Here is a 22,561-nt window from a genome sequence, read left to right as displayed (position 1 = left end):
ATTAGAATATAAATACAAACCCACACTTCCAGCCAGCCGGAGTGGCCGAGCAGTTCTAGGCGCTACGGTCTGGAACCGCGCGACCGCTACAGTCGCAGGTTTGAATCCTGCCTCGGGCATGTATGTGTGTGATATCCTTAGGTTAGTTAGGTTTAAGTAGTTCTAAGTTCCAGGGGACTGATGACATCAGAAGTTAAGTCCCATAGTGCTCAGAGCCATTTTTTTGAACCACACTTCCACAATTTTATTCATTTGTGTTTGGTACGTAGCCAGAATGTAAGTCTGTGTAGTAAAGTTACAATATGAGAGTAGATTGTTAATAGTTCTAGTGATTTGACATGCAGTTCTTCACAAAGCACAGTCATTACAGCAGTGGCAAGTCCTTGCATTTCTTTGCCCTGTAAAGTAACTTACCTAACCAGTTAAATGAAGACTTACAGACCAATGTGCAACCCAGACAACGGAGAATTTTTCATAACAAAAAGCAGCGCCACATCTGAAAAGAATCATACCAATCTCTTTGGAATGAAACACTTTGGCTTCTAAGCCACACATGAAAATGTAGAACTAGAAGTGCCAATTTGAGGTTTAAGCCTATTTTCAGTAAAGTAACCTTTGCTGTAGAAGTAATCACAAAACAGTTCCAGCTTGACTGGGGTGTTTAAAGTATTTGGAGCATTTATGAAATTTACGCAGATTTTACATTAATTTTTGTTTATTATAACTTTAAAAAATATTGCTAATATTCAGTCACATAAAAATTATATAATAATACAGACACTTCTGAGAACACACTCTCAGCATATTGGCATTTTATCAGTGACCAGAATAAAACAATCAAACACAAAAAATACACTCACTCACTCACTCACTCACTCTCTAAAATTAATATGAGAGAGATTTACATTCTGGATTTTATCTCTCTCTTAGCATTTACAGCCCATAAACAGAATTCAGTCTTTGTAGGAGCTGATAACATTCTCCACTTTCTTGTGTTTCCCAGTGACTTTCTATGCACACAGTAATATGTGACATGAGGTAGAAACCTTTACGTTTTTATGGTTGTAATAGATTTGAATTAGAGGAAAATTAGAAATGGCAATAAGATAATAGGACAATTTGCAACAGACAACAAAATGGGAATAATAAACAATAAGTGTACACTAAAATTAACAGACAAATTTCTAAATGACAGTTTGCAGAAAATAAATTAAGATGATGAATAAAGAACTTATTCAGTACAAAATATCTTAAATAAATGATGCTGTGAAATATGTTTGTGATAACCCTTGTGAAATTAGAAAATAATGATGAATGAAAAGTGATTATCAGAATGATTCTTGGTTGAAGTATTCCACTAGCTCTCACCCAGCATACAATAAATTAAATTTGAGATTCTTTTCCTTTAAATGTATGAAACTTGTTGGAACAAGTAGTAGATGGGCTCTGTAATCTGCAGCAAGACATAGAAATCAATTGTGCTTATGACACTCTTTTTGAATAAATTTGCAAGTGAAGATTATTGTCCACAGTAAAAGACACATTTTTGATAGGCTAATTAAGGAACAACCTGAATGGAATAACTCAAATTTGTGTTGAATTCGACAGAAGTCAGACTCCAAGTGAAATATATAAAGAAATCACAAAATTGAAGTCTTTTCAGTGCAGAAGAATTAACATCAATTCAGGAGAGAGATATGGTGACATACAATCAACAAAGAAAATAGTATTACACTAGACATGAAAGTAATTACAGGTACAGTGATGAATTCAGCTAAATACAATAATGTACTGAATTAAAATATACAGTTTGGTATTTGATAAGCTAATATCAAGTGTTGCAAATGACTCTTCACAGCAGTGTGGTGGGTATTTTGTTTTTCCTGTTCTGGTTACCCATAACCAAACCAATGGCAAATGCATCAATTCTTGAATCGATGATAAATCCTGCAGATGCATATGCTAAAAAAGAAAGTGGAAACTCATTGTTAGTTGTCAGGTATATCTATTACACAATTTTAACAAATGATTAAAAATGGCTAAAATCAAGCTTAGACAGTTTGTTTCAGATACAACACCACAATGTGTATGAGCATGTCTTTTATAAGAAAGGAAAATGTATATTTTGACTGATCTTTCAACTGCATTTTTACTACTATCCACTGAGAGTCTAGACAGTATGAATCACATCATGGCAATCAAGTCAACAACACTGGCTGATACACACATGCCATAGCATTAACTTCAATATAAATGTGTGTGTGTGTGGGGGGGGGGGGGGGAGGGAGGGGCACTTATTGTTAATCACATCAAATGGTGAACATTCATTTCCAAATTCAGTAAAGATTTACTTTATTGGTATTCAGTTACAGCGTGTAAGGACATGTTGGTGCAATCCAAAGCTACAGAAGCCTGTTTTCTGCTTTGAAGGGCAAAGAGGCCATCATTACAACAGCTGGGCACCAATTTAAAACTATCCAGCTATTGCCTTATTAATTTTTCAGTAATAGTCTATATTTAAAATCAGTACAGTATCTTTTGCGGGCTTTAATAACTTACGATTGTATTTTTACTTATCTCACATGATGAAGCACACATTTTTAAGACTCTGGATACTAAACTTCTGAACACCAGAAAAGTTTGGAAATTGGACAGTGACGTAATGTGCCAATCACTTATTGTTGAATAGGTAATAAAGCACAAGACAAACTTTGTTCCAACTTGAAGTAATTTCAATGTATTTTTCTATAAAAGAAATATTTGTGCAAAGACAGGAAAATTATCAGCAGCCATATGATATGTATGGTGTAAACAATAAGTGAATGAAGGGCTACTGAACGTTTCTGTTGCTTAGGCACAAGCAAGACAAGGGGAAATAACTAATTTCCTAATACTGTATGTTTACATGGAGGTTACGTAAAATAGCTCTGCAAATCTCCTTTAGCCTGAAACACTTGTCTGTTATCAGGTGCCCTTATTTAGGTAATTTTATTTAAAATTATAAATATACATACCACTTAATTTCTCCAAAAGTTCTGATACAGGAATCAGGAGTGGTTCCTTAAATCGGACTCCATTTCCATTAATTTTCAAATTCAGGTTATCAACGTCATCACCATTCACCTATACAAAAACACAAAGAGGCTGTTGATTCTACTTAAAAAAGCAAGCACTCTTAAAACAGCAACTAAAAGACAATATGGATACACAAAATTCCTCTCCAAAAGAGGAATAAAAATGCAAAACTAAGAACGCCTTCAATATATTTCATTCTATGTTAAACTAGATGTAAACTAGATGGTTCTGAAATTTAACTCAAGTTAGCATGTTTCATAGATTTTCGCATATGGTACAAATAAGGGATGGAAAGACCATCACACAAATGAGTATTAAACTCTGAAATATCAGTAGGAGTAAAATACTCATTTGTTGACCAAAGAGTAACTGAATGGAATTACTTTGTAAAAGACATCCCCTGTCATTTCCTTGAAAGCACCATCATATTCAGAATCCAGGTTCATGCACAATAGAATGAATATCCAAGAAAAGAAAATCAGGTTAATTGTAAAGTGTAATGCGCTAGACAAAGATTAAGTACGAACTACTGAATAATACTGTAAATGGAATCAGATTAATCACATGGTGGACTGTGTGATGTATTTATCTTGTTTATCTTCTTTGTAATAGCTATATTTGCACTTTTATTCATGTACCTATTGACTAATAGCTTAGAAACAGTTTACATACCTCCACTGTGACCAGACGCATTGAGCAGTTAGAAGCACCAGGGTCCATTGCTAGTATTGGGCCAATCTTCTTGATCTTTCCTGTGAAACCCGTGATTTCCTTGAGTTCTCTCAATGCTGATTCATCAGGAGACTCATTTTCTTGAACTAGACCTGTGTGTTGTAGAGATTTTATGGTTACACATGCTCTAAAATATGCAAGCCATTGATAAAGTAATTAAATTATGTCATTTGTGCTATCATAAATTTTCAACTAATTTACTTAACATGTATATGTCTGAAAGCATGTTCCATGAATTACTTTATATTTCCTATATTAAGGTTGTTTACCTGCTGGCATTTCAATACTATAAGCCTTCAATGCTGGCCTGTATTGCTTGACAAGAATAATACAGTCATAATGCAGCAGTCTTTTGTAAAAAGCAATGACACCAACTGCATCAATCTTGGCATTGTCAGTTCTTGTCAGCCTCGTTGCACCTTCCCAAACTCTGGAAAGATAGACATTTAATTGTTATTATTGTTAGTATCATTATCACACAGCAATCTCTTTACTAGATTTCCAAGGACAGTAAGAAATATAATGTGTCACTTCTGTTGGTATGGCAGAATTAGAGAGACCCCAAATTAGTACAGACTTTTGCGCTACAGTAGCTGGTAAAGTATAGTATCTGTAGTCAAGTGAAACAAAACCTTCATTATTTATCTACAGAATACTGTGTCTCTAGTATATTTCACAGTTTCTCTGTAGGAAAAAATAAACAAATATATTGTTATTTTGTTTTTATTTCTTAGAACTAAACTATCGGATAGAAGTATTTTGTATTCTAGTAACTACTAGTGATACTATACGCAGTTATCATAATATCTGCAATAAGTATTTTGATTCCAAATTTGTAAATGGAATGAGTGTTACCAGTACTGTAGATGTAATGGAAGTAACTTTATGCCAGATGGCTTTAATACATATAGAGGTAGACCTCACAAGTTTGCACACCTGTGCAGCTAAATCAGAATGTGTGAATAATGGAACTGCATTGGTGTGTTTACCTTGAGGTACTCAAGAAATTGGAGCACATATTGCACTTAGCCATTCACTAGCTTGCGCAGCGCTCGACTGTGTTTGCATACTGGTGCATGTGTATGGGATGGATCATTGAGGTACGGTACATTGCAGTTAATAGGTAAACAATGTGATGACATCAAGAAGTGAAAAAGATTGGAACGAGATGTTTATTGAAACATACTGCAGTCAGTCTTGCCTGTGACGAGATAATCACAAAGATGTTGCTATTACAGAAAGAAGCAAGTATCGTATTCAAATTAATAAAAAAAAAAGGCGAAAGGAATATAACTTATACTGAGCAGAAAAGTTCCCGAGCAGATTAGTTCCCAAAATATTCAATATTAGAAATTAATTATCGGAAGGAACGACAAACAGTTAAGGAACCTTATAAATCACAGCTAGATTCGCTTGAATATGAGAACTGAAGTGACAGTCCGAAAGTTATCTGTTTCGTTTCTTACGTGGTCGAGGTGTCCGATGAAACTCGTATTACAGTTTCAAAAGTGGCACGATAATAAGGATAATGGAACTGGAACTGAGATACTGGTAAGTAAAATAAAAAGGTTTATTGTAAAAAAATTTGCGTGTAAGTACACGTTTCTCTTTTCAATCATTCTATCGACTACCGAACGTAATATTTTTTTCTACTGTTAAAGCAATCTTTCGTTGTCATGACTAAGTAGAGTGTCAGCAGACTTTTATCTGTTGGGGCCACGGTGAACCGTCAGATTTACTGACCTCTTTTAACTGCACGTGTGAAACAGGCTATAAGAATTCTGACATCTTGCTTATTACTGTTAATTGCTGTATTTTTTAATTTTATTTTGGTCGTCGTGTTCCTACAGTGAATAGGGCAATGAAGAGGGCAACCAGTGCAGCAGTCGACTTGAGAGATCATTTGTTCTGAAACCGCATTAAGTTGGCTGATCTCAGCTGCTTTTGGATAAGATCAGATCCTGTTGTCTTTGTGATCGAGACTGGTACCATAAGCTATCTTTCAGTCATTTGCTGCTATACCAGAAGAAAAGAATGACGTAAAAAGGAAACTCAGCCTTGACTACCAAAGGGAGACTTTCAGGGACGTGGAATGAGTCAAAGTCAATAAAACCGGCACGTGAATATGGCTGCCTTCTTGACGCAAATTTGACTTCAAGACAGAATCCTGAATACAGGGAAGAGTGCAGTTACTTAAATGCATACGCTTATGGACTATGCCTCTGAAGCATCAAGTATGGACGAACACAGCATTGTATTGGGTAAATATAAAAGATCACTGAAAATTGAACCTGACGGTAAATGGCGCGTCCACATCGTTTAATAGAGACAGTTCAAGTAAAAGAACAGATTTCAGCATTGCAGAGTAAATCAGCACAAAAAGTGTACTAACAAACTGTTTATTTTCACATTATTGCGTATATATCACAGCCAAACAAATTGTGTGTGTGAAAGGACTAACTTGTCTTTTGGAACTACTTGAGGTACACATCACAAATAGAGAACATTTGCTGTTTTTCCTCGTATTCTTTCCTCACTAACGTAAATCATACAGACTGAACTGGCATTCGGGAGGACGATGGTTCAAACACGCGTCCGGCTATCCTGATTTAGGTTTTCCCTAAATCGCTTCAGGCAAATGGCGAGATGGTTCCTTTGAAAGGGCACGGCCGACTTCTTTCCACATCTTACCTAATCTGACTGGACCAATGACCTCGGTGTTTGGTCCGTTTCCCCCAATCAACCAACCAACCAAATACAGACTGTAAAATGCTATACTTTGTATCCTGTTTTTATGTGCCCGTCATATACAATACACTCCACCTGTTTTCTTCGGAAGCAAAGCACGACATAGGGTTGTTCTCTTCACCAAGGGTTCAGTCTGCCTGCAGACGCTATCTGTAGTTCTGTGATGACCGTGACGTCTTTACGGGCCTTGTACTTACGTCGCTTGGGCGATAGGACGAGCCATCCGAGCGTGCGTAAACAACCTCGCATTCCACTGCCATGTCTACAGAATACCACGTAAATTACCGCATATACGACTGCTATCCTGAATTAGAGTTACTGTTGCCTATCAAGTATGGGAGAGCGTCATACTGATATATCACCACGCCGCCATTGTTGCCGTGGCCCTACGAAAAGAAAGTTAACAGAAACAGTGATTTCAAAGAGTGTGCAATTTTGGACTGAAATAAGTCATGGAGGCAAAATCACGAGGAAACTGTCACTGTGGAAAAGGGCAACGGTGATAAAGTATCACATCAAACATCTGAATATATAACTATATATCATTACCCCGAGGCACTGTCATCCGAGAAGGACGTTGGCCTGTCAAATGATCGCTGCTATATCATATGTCTAAGGGTTCTGAAACGGGAAAGTGGTCAAAACATCGCCCTACCGATGGCTAATACCCGTTCTTATAAGTGGAAACGCTGCTACTGCTCAAGTACCTCGCCAAGTTCTCCTTACGACAATAAATCTCGTTTCATTCCTTCGATCTAACTGATCTCCTCGAGGGTACTTGGGATACGACTCGGGCTCCCCCTATGGCAGAAGGGCATACTGTCTGAACAGTTACACAGACCTTGCAGCCCTAGGAAATTATGTATTCGCTGGATAAGCCATCGACACAGAGTTCCTTCTCACAAGAAAGGCGCCTCAACATACTGGCTTGCACATGTGTTTGTGGAAGAACGCTGACAGAATTTCCCAGGTGTGATGAAGGAAGAAAACCGAGCAATCACCAACATCAAAGCTAACATCTTGATTCATCGGCATCTCTTTGAAGTCTTCTTGAGGCCAGTATTCGTAGCAGTATAGTCCGTGGAAAAAATTACTTGAAGGAATATAGAAGTCAGCCAGATTTATTCATGCCAAGACGCGTATCGTCTTGAATTTGAGGAATACATTTATATCTTCGTTAACACAATGCATTATCGACTTCTTTTAGAACGCTGCAACTGCCTTTGGTTCTGTAGGTTTTAGCTCCTTTTCCCGATTTTATATGTGTAGCACAAACAATTTTAGTTTCGGACCACTGACACAGCGCAACGTTCGCAGGACGTCGTGGGGAATGTCGTGCAACATCACTGAAACTTAAAGTTATTGCTAGACATATAGGGTGTCCCAGGAGGAATGGTCAATTTCCGGGGATATGACGGAACGCTCATTCGAAGCAAACTAACCATTCCTCCTGGGACACCCTGTATAAAGACGATACAAATTACAGGGCCAATGGCAGCTGCAGCATTCTAAAGGATGTCGATAAAAACGTTTTATTGACGAAGATATTATGCCAGTTGAAGGTGGGTGAAAGCTTGAAACGTATCATGCATAAATAAAGCTATATAAAAAATTGTTCGTTCCTGTATTTCTTCAAATCCATAGCCACGGCGCACGAACACCATTCATGTGGATGTATTAAAGTTCTTTCAAAAACTGCGAAGTAGTGCGATAGGTTATTGCAACAAGTCCAGTCGTGTGACTGGAGACTTCGAAGTATCGGCGAAATACGAAATCAATTTCAAAATGGAAAAAGTTGAAGTACATATACAGTAGCGCTCATTCAACAATGCCACCAGATAGGGTGAAAGTGACAACATAAGACATGTTGGTGCGCAAAAAGAGAATTAAAGGGCGTGCAGCGGCGACAGACCTGGGCGTGCCGTTCTGGTCGAGGTAGGTGATCCTGGCGAGCGAGAGCCAGTCTCCGGAGCTGATGTGCTCCTCCTTCACGAAGCGACAGCTGACGTTGTTGTTCATGGCTGGCGGCGAGAGGCGGGCGGTGACTGCGCGCTGGCGAGCCGGCCGGCGACTCTTGTAGGCGCAGCCCAGCCACGCCGCCGCTGCGTGCGCACCGACCACCGACCCCGCGCCCCTGCAATCTTTGCCCGACCTCGTCGATCGCCGCTGCCCGTCGTCACGGCAAAAAAAAACAAACACAAAACGAGCAAAAAGGGCCGTGTTTACGAGACGTGCCTTCTTGGAAGGCAACGCAGTGGGACGCAGTGCGATATGCAGCGGTACGGAGCTGCGGATATCCTTTTTACGTGCGCCTCGTCACGTTGCTAACTGTAGTGAATGAGTGTCTCTCATCGTAAGAGTAGGGTAGGCCGGCTCGGTTTAGCCCGGCCGCCAGCTACTGCTTCTCGCGTGTCCCCAGTTGTTCAGAATGCTGGAGACACTGAGAAGACAATGACCCCACTTCCTTCAATAAATCTCTAGCATGGAGGTAGTTCGTAGAGTTAATTAAGTTTCTCAAACGTATACCTGAGAATAATTCTTTACAGACGAATGGAAACTCTGGTAGAAGCAGACCTCGGGGAAGATCAGTTTGGATTCCGTAGAAATGTTGGAACACGTAAGGCAGTACTGACCCTACGACTTATTTTAGAAGAAAGATTAAGGAAGGGCGAACCTACGTTTCTAGAATTTGTAGACTTAGAGAAAGCTTTTGACAATGTTGACTGCAAATTCTGAGGGTGGCAGGGATAAAATACAGGGAGCGAAAGGCTATTTACAATTTTTACAGAAACCAGATGGCAGTTATAAGAGTCGAGGGACATGAAAGGGAAGCAGTGGTTTGGAAGGGAGTGAGACAGGGTTGTAGCCTCTCCCTGATGCTATTCAATCTGTATATTGAGCAAGCAGTAAAGGAAACAAAAGAGAAGTTCGGAGTAGGTATTAAAATCCATGGGGAAGAAATAAAAACTTTGAGGTTCGCTGATGCCATTGTAATTCTGTCAGAGACAGCAAAGGACTTGGAAGAGCAGTTGAACGGAATGGACAGTGTCTTTAAAGGAGGATATAAGATGAACATCAACAAAAGCAAAACGAGGATAATGGAATGTAGTCGAATTAAGTCGGGTGATGCTGAGGGAATTAGATTAGGAAATGAGACACTTAAAGTAGTAAAGGAGTTTTGCTATTTGGGGAGCAAAATAACTGATGATGGTCGAAGTAGAGAGGATATAAAATGTAGACTGACAATGGCAAGGAAAGTGTTTCTGAAGAAGAGAAATTTGTTAACATCGAGTATAGATTTAAGTGTCAGGAAGTCCTTTCTGAAAGTATTTGTATGAAGTGTAGCCATGTATGGAAGTGAAACATGGACGATAAATAGCTTAGACAAGAAGAGAATAGAAGCTTTCGAAATGAGGTGCTACAGAAGAATGCTGAGGATTATATGGGTAGGTCACATAACTAATGAGGAAGTATTGAATAGGATTAGGGAGAAGAGAAGTCTGTGGCACAACTTGACTAGAGGAAGGGATCGGTTGGTAGGGCATGTTCTGAGGCATCGAGGGATCACCAATTTAGTATTGGAGGGCAGCGTGGAGGGTAAAAATCGTAGAGGGAGACCAAGAGATGAATACACTAAGCAGATTCAGAAGGATGTAGGTTGCAGTAGGTACTGGGAGATGAAGAAGCTTGCACAGGATAGAGTAGCATGGAGAGCTGCATCAAACCAGTCTCAGGACTGAAGACCACAACAACAACAACCTGAGAATAGAAGCAACGAAGAACGGCAGCCCACCAGTAGGTTCCTGAGTGGTCCAGCACAATATCTACGATGGCTTGCTGGAAAGTAACACTTTCGAATTTTTTATCTGAAAACTCTTAAAGATTTTTAAATAAAACAAACTTTAACATTCAACATCTTTATTCTTTATGTCTATAAATTTACATGGAGAGCCGGCCGCTGTGACCGATCGGTTCTAGGCGCTTCAGTCCGGAACCGCGCTGCTGCTACGGTCGCAGGTTCAAATCCTGCCTCGGGGCATGGATGTATGTGATGTCCTTAGGTTAGTTAGGTTTAAGGGGGGTAGGACGTCAAACGGACCGACTTGGAGCAGGAGAGGCACCACAGGACATTTTAATTTCCACTGTCTATACTTTTACAAATAAATTCATAAAACTTTGTCAGCATGACCAGGAAGGATTCGGGATTTACACTCATAGCAGTGGAAGTTTAAAAACATAACAAAATAAATTTTTTACATGTGAAATTTCATCATTTTTTCGCTTACTATTGGCTGCATTTGTTGCTATAGGTATATTTTTCTTCACAAGTAAGAGAGATTCTTTGATGAATTTTGCCCAGCATACAAACCATACTTACAGGTGTACGAAACTCTAAAATTTTCCAAATCTATTAAAAACTGTGGTAAAAATTGAGATAATTAACTACAAAATTTGTTTTTTTTTCGAAACATAAAGTTTAAAACGTAACAGGTCATTCATTTTTTCATAAATTAAATAGATTCTAGAGTTTCAGACACCTGTAAGTATGGTTTGTATGCTGTGCAAAATTCATCGAACAGTCTCTCTTACTTATGAAGAAAAGTGTACCTATAGCAACAAATTCAGCCAATAGTAAGTGAAAAAATGATGAAATTTCACATGCAAAAAAAGTTATTTTGTTATATTTTTGAACTTCCGCTGCTACGAGTGTGAATCCTGAATCCTTCCTTGTCATGCTGACAAAGTTTTATGAATTTACATGTAAAAGTATAGACAGTGGAAATTAAAATGTCCTGTGGTGCCTCTCCTGCTCCAAGTCGGCCCATTTGACGCCCTACCCCCCTTAAGTAGTTCTAAGTCTAGGGGACTGATGTCCTCAGATGTTAAGTCCCATAGTGCTTGGAGCCATTTGAACCATTACATCGAGGTGATAAAAGTCATGGGATACCTGCTGATATGGTGTCGGACCTCCTTTTGCTCGGCATAGTGCAGCAACTCGACATGGCGGGGGCTCAACAAATCGTTGGCACTTCCCTGCAGAAATATTGAGCCATACTGCCTCTATAGCTGTCCATATTTGCGGAAGTGTTGCCGGTGCAGGATTTTGTGTACCAACTGCTCTCTCAATTATGCCCCGTAAATGTTCGATGAGATTCATGCCGGGCGATACGGGCGGCCAAATCATTCGCTCGATTTGTGCAGAATGTTCTTCAGACCAATCACGAACAACTGTGGCTGGTGACATGGCATATTGTCAGAAATAAAAATTCCACCGTTGTTTGGAAAAATGAAGTCCATGAATGGCTGCAAATGATCTCCAAGTAGGCGAACATAACCATTTCATTTCCAGTCAACGATCGGTACGTTTGGACCAGAGGACCTAATACATTCCATGTAAACACAGCCACACCATTATGGAGTCACCAACAGTTTGCACAGTGGCTTGTTCAGAACTTGGTCGATGGCTTCAAATGGTTCAAATGGCTCTGAGCACTATGTGACTTAACATCTGAGGTCATCAGTCCCCTAGAACTTAGACCTACTTAAACCCAACTAACCTAAGGACATCACACACATCCATGCCCGAGGCAGGATTCGAACCTGCGACCGTAGCAGTCGCGCGGCTCCGGACTGAAGCGCCTAGAATCGCTCGGCCACAACGGCTGGCGGTCGATGGCTTCGTGGGGTCTGCGCTTAACTCGAACCACAACATCAACTCTTACCAACTGAAATCGGCCACGGTTTTCCAGTCGTCTAGGTTCCAACCGATATGGTCAAGAGCTCAGGAGAGGATCTGCAGACGATATCGTGCTGTTAGCAAAGGCACTCGCGTGGGTCGTCTGCTGAAAGAGGCTATTAACGCCAAATTTCGCCGCACTGTCCTAACGTATACGTTCGACGGACGTCCCACATTAATTTCTGCAGTTATTTCGCTCAGTCTGCTCACCTGTTAGCAGCGACAACTCTACGGGAACGCCGCTGCTCTCGGTCGTTAAGTGAAGGCTGTCGGCAACAACGTTGTCCGTGTTAAAGGTAATGCCTGAAATTTGGTATTCTTGGCACCCTGTTTAACACTGTGGATATCGTAATCTGAATTCCAAAACGATTTCCTAAATGGAATGTCCCACGCATCCAGCCCCAACTACCATTCCGAGCTCAACGTCGGTTAATTCCCATCGTACGGCCATAGTCACGTCGGAAATTTTTCACACGAATCACGTGAGTAAAAATGACGGTTTCGCCAATGCACTGCCCTTTTATATCTTGTGTACGTGATACTATCGCCATATGTATATGTGCATACTGCTATCCCATTACGTTTGTCACCTAAGTGCATTTTTCAACGTAGTCACCCTGGCGACGAACACATTTATGCCAACGAGAGACAAGTTTGTTGATACCGTCACGTCACTGTAGAATGCTTCACTTTGTTGACCAAGCCACAATATCACCTCTGCTTGCACCGCTTCATCACTATCAAAGTGAAGTCCTGTAATGTGTTCTTTAAATTTTGGCAACATGAAAATCGGATGGGGCCAACGAGCACTGACAACCCAACGTAATACATTACTGATACCGATACAATCATCAGCGTACTCAGCTCCAATTCTCCTATGGATTCCAATTCGATGCACGTTTTCTGCGGTTAGAAACTAGGTTACAGCACACTGTTTACCACGCACGGCCGTTTTGCAAGCTACAATTCGGAGCCCTCTGTCGGCAGATGGTTGCAATATGAGTCAGCGAAGGAGGATAGTCGACCGAGCAATATGTATGACATGTAATACTTCAGAAAATGGTTCAAATGGCTCTGAGCACTATGGGACTTTACATCTGAGGTCATCAGTCCCCTAGAACTAAAACTAATTAAACCTAACTAACCTAAGGACGTCACAAATATCCATGCCCGAGGCAGGATTCGAACCTGCGACCGTAGGAGTCGAGCGGTTTCGGACTGAAGCGCCTAGAACCGCTCGGCCACGGCGGCCGGTTTGTAATACTTCAACCGACATTGCCAACAGCATAAAAAATTCGGAGACATTACTTGTCAGCTAGCCCTCGTACAAACGACTTAGTAGACAACGTGGAAAGTTCAATGAGGCTTTTCGCGGATGGTGCTATTGTATACAGAGAAGTTGTAGCGTTAGAGTAGGCAGGAAGACCTAGAAAGACCCTTTATTATATGATTATACGATTGTAGAACGATCACTGGGAGCAGTTACTTTCATAAAATATCTAGAAGTATGCGTACAGAACGATTTGAAGTGGAACGACGACAGAAAATTAGTACGATTAAGGCAGGTGCCAGACTAAGATTCACTGGATGAATCCTCGTGAAATGCAGTCCATCAACAAAGGAAGGAGCTTACAAAACGCTCTTTCGACCAATACTTGAATATTACTCGTGAGTATGTCATACGTTCCAGATAGGTCTGATAGAGGAAATAGAGAAGATCCAAAGAAGAACAGCAAGTTTTGTTACATGTTAATTTAGAATCGCGAAAGCGTCATGAAGATGCTGAAATAACTCAACTGGCAGACGCTGTAAGAGAGACGTTCTGCATCATTGTATGTCCTACTGATAAAGTTGCGAGGGCGTACTTTCCTGGAAGAGTCAACCGGTATATTGTTTCCTCCTACGTAATTTCGCGGAAAGACCATGAAGATAAAATTAGAGAGATTCGAGTCCACACAGACGTTTACCAGCAATCGTTCTTCCCGCGAGCCATACGCGACTGGAACAGGACAAGTGGGAAGTGACACTGGTACACGAAGTACCCGCCGCCACACACCGTAAAGCGGCTTGCGGAGTATAGATATAGGCGTAGACAACCACTAACGTACCACATTTAGGCTTTGTTTCCCATATATATATGTTTTGGGCCTCGGTAATATAGAAAAACAGCGTGTTAAGTGACTGGCCACTGAACCGAAGCTTTCTTACATTCCTATCTTAAACTCCAGATTCTTTAAAGAGTCTGACTAACATCTATAAAACAGCTGCAAATTTCTCATTACTTTACAAATGGGGGTAATGTGTTAAACATTTTACGTCAAACAAGTGAGCAAGAAAAAGTTTGCAAAAGGTTTGAAATTATGTTTAACACTTTCGCAAATTTTGGAAGTTTGTGTTAAGTTCCTAGGGGGGGAGCCGCGCGAACTGTGGCAAGGCGCCAATGGCCGCGCGGCTCTAACACTTCCGATCCAGGTCTCTATTGCCGTGGTTAGGGCAGCTGGACGGCTGCTTTTAACACATTTGTTGACAGTCATACCATTGTAACTACGTATAAATGCAATAAATTCGGGTGATGTGTCATTTGAAATCTGCTTTAACTATTAGTAAAAGGTGGATTGTGAGATTGTAAAATTAGCAGATATACAAACAGTTTTACTGAATCATGTTTTTATATAAACAAAGAAAAAAATGTTCATTCCGCTCTTACATACAATTTGTCAGAGTGTGCATTGATTTGAAACATTGTTGCATACAAAGAGCTACAAGACAATTTTGACACCACCAGGACTTTTCTTTTCAGCACGTTTCTCCCTTCTGGCTCTTACTGACAGACAAAAACAGTGTGGACACAACACGAGCAGCAACATACAAAGCGCTGTATTCGAGTACAGAGAGGTCAGTGTTCGAACACTATTGACAGCAGTATGAAGACACGACGGACGCCCCCCCCCCCTTCCCCTGCCGCTCCTTGTGCTGTCTGCATGGTTATTGATAGACAGAAGGAAGCCCAATGGCAGCTACGAAGTCTTACGCACTGCACGAACAAGATTCGGGTGCTGTCAGCCTGATAAACTGCCGTTGCACGAATGCTCGGGTTCTGTCGCGAAAGTGTTAAAGTTTATTGGAAGTCACTAAGTGCTCTCAAACACTGGACTGAGTATAGTCTGGGTAATTTGTGCTTCGTTTGAAGAAGAAGCTAGTTTTCCACGCATCTCACTGTCTGTGAGCCATAACTCCTGAACGATGTGTCGTAAAATGATATAAGTTTGCAGGTACATTCAGTGGAATATGAGGATATTGTCTGCAAAATGTGTTGCGAATAGAGTTAATAGTTAAGAAGTAATGAATTAAAGCATCATGCCTGATGCGGCAATTTTACTGCATGAACAGCGAAAATGTAGTAAGCGTTAAACTTTTTTTCATTTCATCACTTTGCGGGGAGTGTCAGCGAGAAAAAGGATCATAAAAACTTGAAACTGTGTAAAGTTTGTTGCAAGTGACTATGTGCTCTCATTCTCAAATACTGGATGAATAAAGTCTGGATATTTGCGTGCGGCGAGTTTCTAACTGTAATACTTGTCGTACTGTACTAAAGCTTTACATAAGATTATACTTTTAAATGAGTAGATTATGATATATTTTCAATTTATAAATTCCGTCAATAGTTACATGAAGTACTGAAAATCAAATTTTTGTCGCCCCTGGAAACCTTTAGATAAGTAACTTGCAACTGGAAGTGGGCGGCATGAACTCTTAGCCATTTAATAATGTAGATTTTCGCACTTCTTCGCCTGAAGGTATGTCGTCAGTGGTACAGATTTTCTTTCTTCAGCTGAAGAATTTTTGGGAACGGTACAGATTCCGCTTAGATGTTTTCAAAGTATTAAAAGGACGATAATGGAAGACGATATTGAAAACTGCATGGTGCTTCTGAACACTGATGAAATGGTAATCGTGAAGGCGGTAGGCGGAGCGCTGTACTGGACCCGCAGTAGTAGAGAAGGATAATTTACATGAGGGATGGTTGTATCGAAGTGTCAGGTGTAAGAATGTAATAGAGCAGACAGAGATGGGAGTAATGTGAAATGATTGTGTTTACAAAAACAAGAGAGTTTGAGGTATGGGAAACTGGACGGAGCAAGGGGCAGTAGTAACGAATAGAAGGAAAAGAAAAGGAAAAGATTGGAGCTCTGACGTGAGGAAGCACGGTGAAGAGTGGATTAGGTCTGATAGAAAATATAAAATTCAGGGAGCATTTCGTACTCTGACAGAGGGTATCGCTATGTCGTTATAGTACAGTAGTGTACCTGTATCAGAAATTAGGGGGGGGGGGAGCTATTAGGATCCTTTGTACCAAGTTTACGATACGTAGAGGTCGAGTTCTTATTCTAATGCTGAGGCCGACCACCCTCCTCGTCGAGTATTCTATCTGGTTGTACATAAGCCTAAACTTTGTTCTGTGTGTATTCGTATTTTAAGCGTTTGTGTTTTGTATTTCTGAGGCTCAGATGGGGAATCAACGTGATATTTGCTTAAAGACGTATACAAAACAGCCTACAAACAACTTCAGCTGGCCAGTGTACCAGGCCAACAGTCGTTAATCCGTCGTGCACATTCGATCCACAAACCCCAAGTGCCATCCAACGGCGTTTTGCAAACGGGACAGGTCAGTCTGTCCGGTATAATCCGCGCCCTTTCGGGAAATATTGTAACTTAATGCGTGCGGAACTTGTCTTTCTAGATCCTTTGTTCACGCAGGCACGACCGAGCGTTCGTTGAGAGAGGACACCTCAAGCTAGCTAGGAGACACTGCAACGAGCAGACGCATGTTTCGACCAGCCAAGGGCCGCAGCTCGAGGGCAACTTGTATTACTTTGTGCACATGTAAGATAGTATGGAACAAAACATTTTCACGTCAATTGTGTTCCATCTCATCATTGGGGAGTGGAAATAAGGAGAGAGCAGCGAGTCCTCTCGTACTTCACACTCCAAACATAAATGTACCAGTCCAGGACCAGAGGCCTGCAAGTGGATTTCGTGCATTCACTTGCAGGTCTCTGGTATATTTAAGTTTGGAGTGTGCAGTGCGAGAGGACTCAGTGCCCTCCCCTTATTTCCACAGCACAATGATGAGACAGACCACAGCCTTTACATGAAAATACTTCATTCCGTACTAGCTTACAAGTGCACAAAGTGATATTCAGTAATACAGTACAAGTTGCTCGTGAGCTGCGGTCTTTGGCTAGTCGAGATAAACGTCCGGTCGCTGCTGTGTTTCTAAGTACTGGTGAGTATCCGTTGAGAGCGGATGCTTCAGCACAATGTCTGTTTTGAGAAATAAATACTTATATATGAAGAATAAAGATGTAGAATGTTAGTAAAATTTGTTTTATTTAAAAAGCTTTAAATTTTTCGTATAAAAAATTGGAGGCATCAGTTTTCAGCACGCCTTTGTACTTGACCGAGTAGTAACGGCTCCAGGTCACGAAAACTGACGACGACTGAGAGAGCGGTGTGCTGATCTTACGGCCCCTTCAGATCTGCATCCGATGAGGTCATTCGGTTGAGGATGACAGGGCGGTCGGATGGTACCGTTGGTCCTTCCACGGCCTGTTTTGATGGTCTTCCTCTACCGTTGCATCTCGCTCCAGTCGCTAGTTAGAAATCGGAAATAACTGGAAAACTTTTGAAAATCTGATTCAGCACCTGCTCGCCTGACCTTCAATACTGTATCGAAATAGCAACAAGAACTCCGTTGTTGAATAAATCCTCCCACTCTATGAACATGGTACAGGAAATAGTCATGATTTTCAGTAGGAAAAAAAACCAGTTTAACTTCGAGTTGTTCTTGTACTTAGATGAACAATGGTGAAAGCAGCTCCACAATTGACCTTCACATACCATAGAACTGTGACACTCGGCCTAGATGTGGCCAGTTAGGATAAACGGGGTATCAAACATTTCCAGCACAAGTATTAGGAGTAGATAGGTGTCAACGTACAGTTTTTAGTCACTTGAGCACTCGACAGCATCCTGAGAAAAATCCTAAACCCTTCCAACTGGCTTTACCGAGAGGTTCTGTTCGAGTTTAGAGGGAATCCGAAATGGATTGGGGCGTAGATGGAATTTGGATTGAGGAAAAAGGCGTGCTAGGGCAGTCCGCGCAGTTGTGCAAAGCCACTGTGCCAGGGTGGCGTAGTGGTTAGCTTATCTACATCTACATCTACATTTATACTCCGCAAGCCACACCCAACGGTGTGTGGCGGAGGGCACTTTACGTGCCACTGTCATTACCTCCCTTTCCTGTTCCAGTCGCGTATGGTTCGCGGGAAGAACGACTGTCTGAAAGCTTCCGTGCGCGCTCTAATCTCTCTAATTTTACATTCGTGATCTCCTCTGTAGGTATAAGTAGGGGGAAGCAATATATTCGATACCTCATCCAGAAACGCACCCTCTCGAAACCTGGCGAGCAAGCTACACCGCGATGCAGAGCGCCTCTCTTGCAGAGTCTGCCACTTGAGTTTGTTAAACATGTCCGTAACTCTATCACGGTTACCAAATAACCCTGTGACGAAACGCGCCGCTCTTCTTTGGATCTTCTCTATCTCGTCCGTCAACCCGATCTGGTACGGATCCCACACTGATGCGCAATACTCAAGTATAGGTCGAACGAGTGTTTTGTAAGCCATCTCCTTTGTTGATGGACTACATTTTCTAAGGACTCTCCCAATGAATCTCAACCTGGTAACCGCCTTACCAACAACTAATTTTATATGATCATTCCACTTCAAATCGTTCCGCACGCATACTCCCAGATATTTTACAGAAGTAATTGCTACCAGTGTTTGTTCCGCTATCATATAATCATGAGCCGTAGAACCGGTTTCAAATCCTGACCCTGATATAAAACTTTTCATTCGTCGCTTCAGCGTGCATATATACACCAAATATACCGAGATGGTGGCGAGATAGGCCCCCGCCAAGGGCATAGGTACGCGGAGTACGCAAAACCTGACCGAAAAAAGACAGTTTAAAATGTAACCGGAATAAGTACGGGAGCTCTCCTACCCCTCACGTTCCTATCTTCTGCCTTCAAGAAGACGCCTTTCCCTCGTATCACAACTGTAAACGCACGCCGTTGTCAGTCTCATTTCGTCCAAGCAGCATAAAAAAGAAACGGCCACAACCGAATAAACGTCAACCGGTAAGATGGTTTATGTGGCAACAGTGCACTTGGTTCACACTGCCGCACCTACATAGGTCGCCCATGATCAACAGCATGTACCTTGTATGAATGGAACAAGTTTGTTTCCAAATAAGACACACAGCGCATAGCGTTGACATTTGGACTGTTGTGCAGATATTCTCAGTATAATACAGGTGCAAAGATAAAGGCTGGTAAGAAATCGAACGACATGAAATTATTCTGTAGCGAGCCACCAGATGCCACGGGTCCCTTACACCAAGGCATTCTGAAAATGCCGCTGAAGAAACTCCGAAATTTTTGTGGTGGAGTTCGGGTTCAGCTTGTATAAATTGACACAGAAAAACACTACATCTACATCTACATGGATACCCTGCAAATCACATTTAAGTGCCTGGCAGGGGTTTCATCGAACCACCTTCACAATTCTCTATTATTCCAATCTCGTATAGCGCGCGGAAAGAATGAACATCTATATGTTTCCGTACGAGCTCAGATTTCCCTTATTTTATCTTGGTGACCGTTCCTCCCAATGTAGGTCGGTGTCAACAAAATATTTTCGCATTCGGAGGAGAAAGTTGGTGAATGGAATTTCGTGAGAAGATTCCGTCGCAAAGAAAAACGCCTTTCTCTTAATGATGTCCAGCCTAAATCCTGTATTATTTCTGTGACACTCTCTCCCATATTTCGCGATAATAGGAACTTTTTCGATGTGCTCCGTCAGTCCTATCTGGTAAGGATCCCACACTGCGCAGCAGTATTCTAAAAGAGGACGGACAAGCGTAGTGTAGGCAGTCTCCTTAGTAGACCTGTTACATTTTCTAAGTGGCCTGCCAATAAAACGTAGTCTTTGGTTAGCCTTCCCCACAACATTTTCTATATGTTCCTTCCAATTTAAGTTGTTCGTAATTGTAATACCTAGGTATTTAGTTGAATTTATGCCAATAACCATACTTTAACTCAATATGAAAAATATGGCCATGAGAGACACCATAACGTCCGTTACATTGTTAGGTTTCTGTTTCAGATAGCATTGAATAGCGGTATGCTTGCTCTTTACACATTTCTTTTATTTGGCTGCTACGTTTTGTCTAGAAAATGTCTCTATATATTCGTTTTGTCCCCTGTCAGGTCACATACCCAGTTGTGCTGAGTTCTTGGCTTCCACACAGTGCACTGTTTATTACTAATTGTATTATTTCTTTCTGTACTCAAGTGTGGCTCGTTGACTGAGTAATTGCCAGACTACAAATCCAAAAGTGCGATGTTCGACTCCTGGTCGGTTTGGGACTGTTCTGTCACTTATTGCTTCTTTCACCTCTGACAATGAATTGTTAATGTGAAAAATGCCACGTTGCAGAGTAATTATGAGAACATATTATCTGGATGGAACAAAAAGTAGTCCGCCGCTCGTGGTCTCGCGGTAGCGTCCTCGCTTCCCGAGCACGGGGTCCCGGGTTCGATTCCCGGCGGGGTCAGGGATTTTCACCTGCCTGGAGATGACTGGGTGTTTGTGTTGTTCTCATCATTTCCTCATCATCCAGGAAAGTGGCGAAATTGGACTGAGCAAAGATTGGATAATTGTACGGGCGCTGATAACCACGCAGTTGAGCGCCCCACAAACCAAACATCATCATCAACAAAAAGTACACCTTCCGTCGAAAACGTTCCGAGACTAATTTTATTCCTGCCGAATAATCACGTCATTGTAGTAACTACGATGGCTGTTTTAGCTAACAACAAATGTGCATCCGACCAGTCAGCTGCGAGCAGGCAGTGTTAAGTGGTGGACGTGCGAACTTAGTTTATCAGTGTAACTGTGCCACAAATTATAATGGAGCGACGTCTTTAAATGAAGCGTTAAAGATATTCTCCAGAATGTTTTGAAGAAGGAAGAATTGGGTGCAAAGTTTGGACTGTAATCTTCACTCTCAAACAAAATCAACTACGCGTGGACGCCTGCTGCAACTTGATTGAAATGCAAGGCGCGGACATGTCTTTTCTGGAAAAAATCATCACGCGCATGAGATTTGGTGTTATCGATACGAACATATCACAGAATGACTAAGTGCAGAAATTCACGTTTAGGGTCAACGCTTTTACGACATAATCGACATTCAAGCCAATCTGACAAGCATATTTAACAGTATCCCAAAGACGGATATTTCTAACAGTTTCACACGGCTTTGTGAACGTTTTTGTGCTTTGTTCTCAAGCAAGGGGGTTTGGGGGGGGGGGGGAGGAGGCTGTTGCAGAACACACGAAGCACAGAAACGTTTCCCTCTTGAGGGGGGGGGGGGGGGGAGAGGCTGTGCGGAACACCCGAAGCACAGACACGTTTCCCTCTTTTTTAATAATTCAGTCTCGAAACTTTTTGTACCGACGGGGTATACAGTGCTGGGTAATATGGTAGTGCTGCAATGGTCGTGGAAAACTGACAGTAAACAGGAGAAATGGGCGATAATAAGTGCCATACACCCTGCAGGCAGGAATGTAGTATGTGCATAGGCAGGACAGGCAACAGAATGGAGAATAAAGTTCACTTTCTCTGGTTACTCGAGCAGCAAATGTTTAATATCAAGTAATACATCTCTACGTGTAAACAGCCAAGCTTCATTTGGATTCCATCAGGCGAAAGAGCCCAGTGACAGACAAGCCGGCCGCTGTGGCCGAGCGGTTGTAGGCGCTTCAGTCTGGAATCGCGCGACTGCTACGCTCGCAGGTTCGAATCCTGCCTCGGGCATGGATGTGTGTGATGTCCTTAGGTTAGGTAGGTATAAGTAGTTCTAAGTTCTAGGGGACTGATGACCTCAGATGTTAAGTCCCGTAGTGCTCAGAGCCATTTGAACCATTTTTTGACTGAGACAAAGCATTTTCTGGAAAAAATCATTCGTACAGCGTTGATTATGTAGAGTGATTTTATTTATTATAATTAAAGATCACAACCAGAGATGTTGTTTGTTGAAGTAACATTGTGGTGTTTCCTTCCTAACCTGTACATATTAAAGAATTAACTAAATTAGCCTTCTGCAAAAAGTAAATATAAATTCTGTACCAGCTGGCCT

The 22,561-nt window shown here is 41.5% G+C and overlaps 1 protein-coding gene across 1 annotated transcript; it reads right to left on the bottom strand.

Annotated features, from left to right (window-relative positions):
* Positions 1-697: 697 nt before the first annotated feature.
* Positions 698-8,678, bottom strand: LOC126183593 (ADP-sugar pyrophosphatase-like). Its single transcript, XM_049925692.1, has 5 exons — positions 8,468-8,678; positions 4,077-4,237; positions 3,748-3,899; positions 3,015-3,123; positions 698-1,962 (listed from the first exon to the last, which is right to left on the bottom strand). Exons 1-5 carry the CDS (start codon positions 8,572-8,574, stop codon positions 1,853-1,855), a joined length of 639 nt encoding a protein of 212 aa, XP_049781649.1. The 5' UTR covers positions 8,575-8,678; the 3' UTR covers positions 698-1,852.
* Between the last annotated feature and the right edge of the window lie 13,883 nt (positions 8,679-22,561).

The sequence above is a fragment of the Schistocerca cancellata genome, chromosome 4 (assembly GCF_023864275.1).
Source record: "Schistocerca cancellata isolate TAMUIC-IGC-003103 chromosome 4, iqSchCanc2.1, whole genome shotgun sequence".
Lineage (NCBI taxonomy): Eukaryota > Metazoa > Arthropoda > Insecta > Orthoptera > Acrididae > Schistocerca > Schistocerca cancellata.
The sequence above is the reverse complement of the archived record's forward strand: the minus strand, read 5'-3'. Positions and strand labels throughout refer to the sequence as shown.